This window comes from Hordeum vulgare, chromosome 7H (genome assembly GCF_904849725.1).
Source record: "Hordeum vulgare subsp. vulgare chromosome 7H, MorexV3_pseudomolecules_assembly, whole genome shotgun sequence".
Classification (NCBI taxonomy): domain Eukaryota; kingdom Viridiplantae; phylum Streptophyta; class Magnoliopsida; order Poales; family Poaceae; genus Hordeum; species Hordeum vulgare.
Window position 1 is genome coordinate 433445801 of NC_058524.1, and position 10319 is coordinate 433456119.

General features: G+C 52.1%; 1 protein-coding gene across 1 annotated transcript; it reads left to right on the forward strand.

Moving 5' to 3' along the window:
* The first annotated feature begins 3299 nt into the window (after positions 1 to 3299).
* LOC123409952 lies at positions 3300 to 5069 on the forward strand. Its single transcript, XM_045102824.1, has one exon. The coding sequence runs from the start codon at positions 3361 to 3363 to the stop codon at positions 4780 to 4782; it is 1422 nt and encodes a 473-aa protein (XP_044958759.1). The 5' UTR covers positions 3300 to 3360; the 3' UTR covers positions 4783 to 5069.
* Positions 5070 to 10319: the final 5250 nt, after the last annotated feature.

Sequence of the window (10319 nt, forward strand, 5' to 3'; positions counted from 1 at the left end):
GAGACGATAGAGGGCAAGAAGCACTACAACATACAACTAATTACATCTAGCATGGAAGCATGGATCACTAGGAAAAGAAGTCACAAAATGTCATCTCACACACTATTTCAGACTTAGTGAAAAATAACAGTTTATGAAACTGCAGTTTTCGATCTGAAGGCATATTGACAGCAGCAAAACCATAAGCTACAAGACTCCAAATGGCATGAGAATTCACAGCATGCTAGAGAATCCTAAAGTCTACAACTAATATACGTCGGCCAGACGACTTACGGAATAAAAGTTACGGGCGTTTGAAATACCTAATATAATCCTGAAATTAACTAAACCGAAAATTCTAATAAATCTATCGGGCCGAAACTAAGGCGCAATTTAGCTAATCAGGCCACGGGCGAGGGATAGGGGCAGACTCACCTTCGGCCGGCCTGGGGCGAGGAGGCAGTGGGCCGAGGCGAGGCGGGACTGGGCCGAACAAGGGAGGTGGCCACCCCCAGGTGGGCCGGCTCGGGCAGATCCGGAGACGAGAGGGAAAACGGACGACCCGGCAACGTATTTAAAACCACCGACAAACGTCCGACGAATAACCGAAGACGGTGCCGCTACGGTCGACCATTCGGGTACCAGACAGACTCCGATTGCGACGAAACTCGATAGACGGCCTACCTATAGAAAAATAAGACCGTACGTCAAATTCCAACCCAATCAGAGAAAGTTTTAAACACACTTTTAAAAACATAGTATGACGACGCCGCGAGCGCGTGCGTGTGTGGTCGGGCTCGGAACGGACAACGACGAGAATCGGCAACTAACAACGGATGCAAGGTTTGAAAACTGGCGGCAACAGAGTGCCGATGCGATGCAGATGATGCTCATGATGCGACCAAGAGAAATAATCACACGACGAAAACGAAATAAAGGGGGGAATCTTCTGGAACGTCGGCATCGGGCTGTCACACGCATCCTCGTCTTTATCGGTTCCACTTGTGGTTACTTCTTACCTTTACTTGTATTTGTTATTTACTTGTTATTCTTGTTGCTAGCATCATATAGGTTGCTCACTTAGTTGCATTTCTAGACAACCCATTTGTTGCTAAACTTAATTTGTTTAAGAAATGCTTAAAAATTGTTAGTTGCCTATTCACCCCCTTAGTCAACCATATCGATCCTTTCACCAAGGTTTTGCATGGGCTAAGGGGAGGGGTCCTGTCCTTATTGGGCCGAACGCACAAGTCCCTCAAGGCCCATGTAGTTAGGAAAGGTGGAAAGTCCATCAATGTATTAAAGGAAGGAGGAGGACTAGGATTCCATCTCCTCCCCCTTAGCTACGCCCTAGGGCTTGAAGGGGTTGTTCCCCACGGCCCTCCACCTATATATATATATAGACGGGAGGGGTGCCCCAAGAGGACACACCAAACCCTTGGCGTCCCTCTCTCTCCAAAGATCGTTTTCTCCTCCCTTCGTGGTTCCGGTAGCGCTCGACGTAGTCGTGCCGGGATAGAACCACCACCGCCATCACCATGGCGTCGTGTTGCCGGAGAACTCTTCTACTACTTCGGCCTCGCTCGCTGGATCAAGGAGGCGGAGACGTCATCGAGCCACACGCGTGCTCAACGCAAAGGTGCCGTCAGTTCGGCACTCGATCAAGACGGATCGCGATTGGATCGTGAAGATGTACGACTATATCAACCACGTTATATACGCTTCCGCTTAGCGATCTGCAAGGATATGTACATATACTTCCTCTCTCATAGCTATGCAGCTTCATGGATATATCGTGCATGTTCGTAGGAATTTTTTTATTTCCCATGCAATGTTCTTCAACAATCCAACGACATCCTTATTCATACCGAGTATTACCTCATGGGCAAGTTATCTCTTTCAAGTGTGCCACATCAACAAACTTGACGAGGAAACGTGTTTTGGACGAGGACGACAATTTTTTTAGAACACACTACAAACGCAGATGCATCGAATGCGCATCGTCGGAAATTATAAAATAAATACAAAAATAATGCAAGCATCGGATTTGAATCCTCATGTGTTAGATGTCACTGTCTTTCCAATAATCATCCAATCACACGGATTGATTCGTGACGCGGAAAATAGTTGTTGGCTAGGGTTAGCATGGTCATGTTCAAAAAACCAGTACTTATGGTTCAAATCAGATTTTATGTACAAGTTCAAATTTCAAGATAGGAGTATAATTTTGATGAAAGACCAACAATTCACAGTTGCACGCCTGAAAGACCAAACACACAAGTCATTCGAAGGCCCATGCAGTTGAGAAAGATGGAAAGTCCACCTATTTATGTAAGGGAAGGAGGAGGACTAGGATTCCATCTCCTTCCCCTTAGCTGCGTCCTAGGGCTTGGAGGGGTTGTTTCCCACGCCCCTCCACCTATATATAGACAGGAGGGGTGCCCCAAGAGGACACACGAGGCCCTTGGCGCCCCTCTCTCTTCCTAGATCATTTTCTCCTCCGTTCGCGATTTCGGTAGCGCTCGGCGTAGCCGTGCCGGGATAGCACCACCACCAGCGCCACCACGCCGTCGTGTTGCCGGAGAACTCATGTACTACTTCGGCCTCACTCGCTGGAGGCGGAGACGTCATCGAGCCGCATGTGTGATGGACGCGGAGGTGTCGTCCGTTCGGCACTAGATCAAGACGGATCACGATTGGATCGTGAAGACGTACGACTACATCAACCACGTTATATACGATTCCGCTTAGCGATCTGCAAGGGTATGTGGATACACTTCCTCTCTCATAGCTATACATCTTCATGGATAGATCGTGCGGGTGTGTAAGATTTTGTTTTGTTTTTCATACAATGTTCTTCAACAATCCAACGACATCCTTATTCATACCGAGTATTATACCTCATGGACGAGTTATCTCTTTCAAGTATGCCACATCAACAAACTTGAAGAGCAAACACGTTTTGGACGAGGATGACAATTTTTTTAAAACACACTACACTACAAACGCAGACGCATCGAATGCGCATCGTCGAAAATTATAAAATAAATACAAAAATAATGCAAGCATCGGATTTGAATCCTCATGTGTTAGATATCACTGTCTTTTCAATAATCATCCAACCACACAGATTGATTCGTAACACGGAAAATAGTTGTTGGCTAGGGTTAGCATGGTCTGGTTCAAAAAACCAGTACTTATGGTTCAAATCAGATTTCATGTAGAAGTTCAAATTTCAAGATATAATTTTGAGGAAAAAAATGATCGATGGGCCAGACAAACTGACAAAGACGGACACTTCACAGTTGCACGGCCGAAAGGCCACAGCGGCACGCGCGGTGGTCCGAACTCGGAACCGACCCAAATCTCGCCGCCGTCACTATGGATCCGAGCAGGCCGCTCCTGGGGCGCGGCGCCTTCCTCTCCTCGTCGGCGCACGTCGCCGCCGCCATCATCCTCATCGCCTTCCTCATCCTCACCCTGCTCCGCCTCCCACTCGCCCCCTCCATCTCCATCTACACCCCTCCCCCCCTCGCCTCCACGCCCCACCACCACCTGCAGCACCAGGACCATGAAGATCAGGAGCAGGAGGACGCCTCATCCTGCGACCTCTCCTCCCCGCTGGACTGCGCCGACCCGCGCCTCTTCCACCTCATGATGCGCAGCGCCATCGACGCTTTCCCCGCCGTCCATTTCGCCCGCTTCGGCCGCCCCGTCCCCGGCGACCCGCCCTCCGCTTCCTGCGACATGGCATGGCGCGCCCGCACCAACTCCTCCGCCTCCGCCTCCCCCACCGCCACCACCAAGGACTACCGCCGCTTCGCCATCACGCGGGACCCCCACACCTGCGCCTACTCCGTCACCTCCATCGGCGATTACCACTCCGGCCCCAACGCCCGCAAGCCTCGCCCCGGCGCCTCCAATGCCACCGCCGCACCGCCCCCGCCGCCGCTCTCCCGGTCCCAGTTCACCGCCGCCACCTACCTCTCCTACCACGGTGGAGGCGACCGCTGCAAGCCCATGCCGCACTACACGCGCAGCCTGCTCTGCGCCCTCGCCGAGGCCCGCTACCTCAACCGCACCCTCGTCCTCGACCTCACCCTCTGCCTCGCGGCCTCCTACACAGCCGCCGGCATGCCCGAGGAGGGCAAGCGCCTCGCCTTCTACTTCGACGTCGACCATCTCAGGTCATCAGTGGTGGACATCATCGAGGAAAGACAGTTCTGGGAGGATTGGGACAGGTGGGGAGCGCAGGGCCAGCTCGGGCTCCGGCTCATTGAGGACACCAGGGTTGGCCCCACCAAGTTCTCCAAGGCTACGGACTCCCTGATTGTCAGGAAATTTGGGGACGTGGAGCCAGGGAATTACTGGTACCATGTGTGTGAGGATGAGGCGGAGCGTGTGCTCTCTCTGCCGCACCATGCCATATGTTTGGCACCAAGTTTGATGAGCATTGTTAATGATATCATCTCGAGTATGCAACAAGACTTTGATTCCGTCCATGTTGGTGGCAGTGTTGAGGACCTCATTCGGGGAATCGAGGATGGTGTTGATGTAGGAAGGCAAGTGTATATTGCTGGAGAGGGGATCAACACGGTCTCCATGGAGGCGCTTAAGGCAAAGCACAACAACTTGTGTTACCTGGATGAGTTTCAGAGGCTCTGGAGAAAAGACAGCAAGTGGTTCCTGGAGATGAAGAGGCTAAATGCTGGAGTTCCTGTGAAGTTTGATGGGTACATGCGTGAACTAGTTGACAGGGAGGTCTTCCTCAAGGGCAAGAAGAAGGTCGAGGTGCTCCGCTGATTTCTTCTCCAAGATAAGAGGGTGTTGGAGAACACGACATGCTTTTTTCAAGTGAGTTGTGTGTAGACCATGTCTGAACTTTGTTGTCAGGTTTAGCGTATAGATGATCCAGTCAGTATCACTTCGAGAGGAATTTTCGTAACCAGCATTCCAGCAATGTATAGCTCCGTGCTGCTAAGAGTACCTGTTCTGATCAATTAGTTCCTTAGCACTAATCACTGCTCATTTCCTGTAAGGAATCATTGTACTAATTCACATATCCTTTGGCTATTTAGTTGAATTCATAACTTTGTGTTTCCCCAATACATTTCAACATATGATAGTTATGACTCACGAGTAGTCAATGATGTATAGCTTTTATCAGTACATAGGTGTTCTGGCCTTCTGGGCATCTATTCTTTAAGTGAAGCACATAATTATAATCATGAGTACTGTCTTCTGTTGCATATGACATGCTATGAATAACATATCCTCCTATGAGCATTTGCTTACTAGTTATAACAATATGCTGTCTTCCTTGACTACTAAAGGGTCATGGAAACTGAAATATAGCCGTACGACAATCTAAAGTTGATGTGCTGCTTGACCTGCAAAGCGACGAATATTTCTTTGATAAGCAAGGAACGTTTCTTCTGTGGTCTGATTGAAACTACACATAGTGCCATATGTACACTTACATTCGGTTCCATGGAACCTTCGCTGATCAAGGCTTCATCTTTCATGTACATTTACATTTCACTTATGTTAACCCCCAGCATCAGCGAGCACACTTTACATTATAACTACTTTATCTTGCTTTTATTTTTTTCTCTATGTGCTATCTCCTTGATAGAGTAGATAAGGTAGAGAAGAGTGCTGCAATATAGCATATGTTCCAGATGTTATGCTTCTCTGTTTTCGGATAAGCAATGCTTGTTCCTAGCTAAAATGGATAGGCTATATTTGCAATACGGCATCTCCTAAATTTATGATAAATATACTTACCATTTTTTACTTCTTGCTTGACGAAACAAATTTATTACTTGGATATCGAGCTATCTGAAGTATGATAAGTTATGTATATTCAAGGAAACCTTTATAGTTAAGGAGCAACTTCCAGTAGAGATCTTCCGGTCGGTGAGGGTGTAACAACGGAATGAAATAAATAGCTTCAGTGACGTTGTTACTGTAATATTATGGCAGATGCGCATTACGTTGATTAAACATGCTACATAAAGTGAGACGAACAACAATAATACTGCCCTCTTTAGGAAATCTGGAAGGAGCCATACAAACTCAGCAAGTACTTCTCTCTGAATTGCTCTGTGCAAAACATCATGTGTAAAGATGCCTTGTTATCTAAGCCAATTGTATGAACTTTGGTTAAAACCTAATATCTTTGCAGGTATGCTAGGGCCAGGGATGGATATGAGGTACCACCTCTGTTACGGTATAGAAGGCCTGCACATATTCCTAGATCATCAATTTGTCCAATGAAATATGTATAATTATTCAAAAAGTACCTTTGAATTCTTTTTGGAAGAAGCTTATAGTGGTATATTTTTTGGCATATAACTCATATTTGGTTACTCAAATTGATGATCTTCAAATACGTGCAGACCAATTGCTTTTGATTACTATAAACTGTTGAACATTGGTAGGAGTACTTATCTAGGAGTTGCTCACTTTTTCCAGATAACGACGAGACTTTGTTCCGCTAATATCTATACCTTGATCATGGTCCTCCCATCCATTACTTCTGAACTGGCGCTTCCGAAGAGAAAAAAAGAACATGGTGAAATCACAATTATGAATGGCTAGTGCTCCTACTTTATAGTAGCCACATTTTGAGATTTTTTTTTCGAGAAAACGCAAAAGCCTTGCGTTTCTTTGCATTGAAAAGGAGGGATAGTTTAAAGCCTCCGAAGAGGTGGTTACAACACGGTTACATGTAGGTCTAGTGGACATCCCAGGTTGGGGGCAAGGCTACCCTAAGCCCTTTGTCCCCAGCCCGAGCCCAGCACCTAGCCTCATCTTGTATCCTATCTAAGAGCTCGTTCAGCGACGGAGGTATGTGATCGAACACACACGCTTTCCTATGCTTCCATATCATCCAGGGGACCAGCAGCGCGACAGATCGCAGTGTCTTGCGGAGCGGTGGGGGGGGGGGGTGGCGTCTCTCGCCCTACTCCACCAGTCCTGGATGGAGGCGTCATGCATCGGCAGAGGGACCGGGAGGTGCAGCCAGGACAGCGTCTCATGCCATGCCTGCCGCGCGAAGGAGCAGGAGATCAGCAGGTGTTGGATAGTCTCAGGTTCTTGGTCGCATAGGAGGCAGTGAGTGTGGTGAGGGAGCCCTCGGCGCGCGAGCCTAGCTGCGGTCCAGATCCGCAAGCCAGTGGAAGAACTTGACTTTCGGGGGAGCCCAACCTTTCCAAATGAGCTGCCAAGAGTGGCATGTCAATGATCCATGGAAGGTTGCCCGGTAGCAAGACCTCGCCGAGTAGATGCCGTTGGCCGTCCACTTCCAGATGAGCTTGTCCGGCTCCGAGGATAGATTGATGCGAGCGACGAGCTGCCAAGTCCTCAAGTATTGGCCTATCTCCTGCAGGCCCACCACACCTCTAATGTCACGGGCCCAGGCATTGCCGGCGATGCCTTCCGCCACCGTCCTCGCTCTTCTTCTGTTCTTGGGGATGCATAGGTATAGGAGTGGCGCAAGCTCGCGAATTGACTGCCCATGCAGCCATCGGTCCTCCCAGAACAGAGCGGTGAGGCCATCACCTACTAGCATGAGGGTGGATGCATGGAATAGGCCGCGCTCCTCAGGGAAGAACTGTAGGTCAAGGCCTTGCCATGCACGGTCGGCATCCGTCCTCGATAGCCAGAGCCAGCGGAGCCTGAGCGCTAGCCCCGTGCGCTCCAGGTCTCGAATGCCCAGCCCGCCGTAGGCGAGTGGTCGGCAGACAGTGCGCCAGTTAACGTGACAGTGCCCTCCCATTGCAGCCTCACGCCCAGCCCAGAGGAAGCCACGCTGGATCTTCTCAAGCTGTTTCAGGATCTTCTTCGGGGGCGAAAGGGCCAGCATCTGGTGAATCGGGATCGCGTTGAGGACAGATTTAACCAATGCCAGCCGTCCTGCCTTGTTCATGAGCCATGCCTTCCAGGACGGAAGGCGGCCTGCGACGGCGTCTACCAGTGGCTGCATCTGTGCCGCTGAGGGCCGGCGAGTGGAGAGCGGGATGCCCAAGTACGTGATGGGCAGCCCCGCAGGCTGGCAGCCCAGCGCCTCCAGCAGGGTGTCGTCATCCTCACCCCCATGCAGGGTCGTGGCGGAGCTCTTGCCGTAGTTCACCCGCAGGCCAGATGCGGTGTCAAAGATGCCCAAGATGCTCTTCACAGCAATAACCTCCTCCATGTCAGCGTGGCAAAACATCATCACGTCGTCGACATATAGTGAAATTGCCGGAATGCTGCGTCGGGGGTGCAGGCGCCGGAGGATGCCGGTCTGGAGCGCCCTATGCATGAGGCGAGCCAGCGCATCGACCGCCAGGACAAAGAGCAGCGGCGATGTGGAGTCACCCTGGCGCAGCCCGCGCCTGTGCCAGATCGGGGGGCCGGGTACTCCATTGAGCATAACTCGCGTGCTGGCTGAAGAGAGCAGGATGGACAGCCATTCGCTGATCCTGTCACCGAAACCATATTGGCGCAGGACCTCGAAGAGGAACGGCCAGGATATGGAGTCGAAAGCCCGCGTGAGGTCGAGCTTGAGCATGATGCACGGCGCGCCCAGGTGCTGGAGCATCCGCAGAGACTGCCTGACGAGCATGAAGTTGTTGTGGAGCGTGAGTCCAGCGATGAAGGCGTTCTGGTTGCGGCTCACCAGGCTATCAAGCTTGGGGGCGATGCGCAACGACAGAACCTTCGCGAATATCTTGGCGACGATGTGGATCAGGCAAATGGGTCGATAGTCGCCCAGCTTGTGGGCATCCGCGCGCTTGGGTAGCAGGGTGAGCAGGGCTTGGTTGAGCTTACCAAACCCTCTCCCTCGTAGCGCGTACAACTGCTCGAAGACGTCCAGGATGTCTTGCCTGATGATGCACCAGCAGGCGCGCAGGAATTCGGCGGTGAACCCGTCCGGCCCCGGTGCCTTGTGCGGCGGCATGCGGCTCACCGCAGCCCAGATCTCCTCGGAAGTGAATGGCTCGTCCAGGCTGTCCAGATGGCCGGGCGTGATGAGCTGCTCCAGGTCAAGCGTGTGCTCCCGGTCCACCACAGTGCCCAGGAGCCCGTCAAAGTGCTCGAATGCAGCCTGGGCCATCTCCTCGTGATCAGACAGAACCTGCCCATCGACTATGAGGCTATGCACGCGATTCTTCTGGCGGCGGTAAGTGCACTGCCGGTGGAAGAAGCTCGTGTTCGCATCTCCCTCCGCGAGGAAGGTGATACGGGCGCGCTGCCGCGCGATAGTGCGCTCCAGGGAGGCGAGCCCAAGGTATGACAGCTTGAGCTGCCTGCGCAACCAATCCTCTAACAGGGTGAGCGGGCGAGTCTCAATCGCGAGGTCGAAGCGGGCAATCAGCTCGCGGAAGATGGCCAGCTTGTCCCGGATGCTGCCCGTGGAGCGGGCACTCCAGCTCGTAAGGGCGCGGGCAGTGGCCTGGAGGCGTCGGACCAGCCGCTGGAAGGGGTTGGGGTCATGCACCGAGTTCCAGGCTGTGGCGACGGTGTCGTGGAATCCGTCGAGGCGGAGCCAGAATTCCTCGAAGTGGAAGCGCCTATGGGCCACGGGCATAGGAGAGCAGTCCAAGAGCAGTGGGCAGTGATCGGACACGACGGATGCAAGGCAACGGAGGTGGCACTCCTCATGGCAGTCCTCCCACTCCGAGGTGCATAGAACCCGGTCAAGGTGCACAAGCGTCGGCGGCGATTGCTCGTTGGACCAAGTAAAGCGGCGCCCGTTGAGGTAGACTTCCTTCAAGGCAAGGTCGTTGATGGCACGCCGGAATCTGCCCATCATGCGGTGATTCAGGTTGCCCGAACTCTTGTCAGCATCCCGGTAGATGAGGTTGAAATCGCCACATAGCATCCATGGGCCCTGGCATGCGGCGCGAATGTCCCGCAACTCTTGCAGGAACAGCAGCTTCTCGGGGTCGCCTTGGGGGCCATACACCGTGGTAAGCCACCACGGGGCTCCTTCAGGCGCGCACCTTGACCGTGATCGCGTTTTGGGTAAATAGGGGGTCGGAAATGGTGACAGCCCTAGTTTTCCAAGCAATGAGAATGCCGTCGGCCGGGAGATAGGTAGAGCCATCGAACTCGGACCCGAGGGTGTCACACAGTCGACGAGCAAATCAACTCCATTTTCGTTTCCTGAAGACATACAATGGATGCCCGAGTAGTACATAGCAGAGAGCGGATCGCGCAGCGCCTAGCGCGCGAGTTTAATCCCCTAACATTCCAGACCACTATCTGAGGACCTCGATACATGGGAGAGAGATCGACAACAGTCGCCGCCAGCCTAGCGCGCACGGACCATGACATCACCCGCCGGCGTA

What these genes read in the sequence shown, in the direction of transcription:
- LOC123409952 (XM_045102824.1), top strand. Translation starts at nt 3,361, where the DNA reads ATGGATCCGAGCAGGCCGCTCCTGGGGCGCGGCGCCTTCCTCTCCTCG.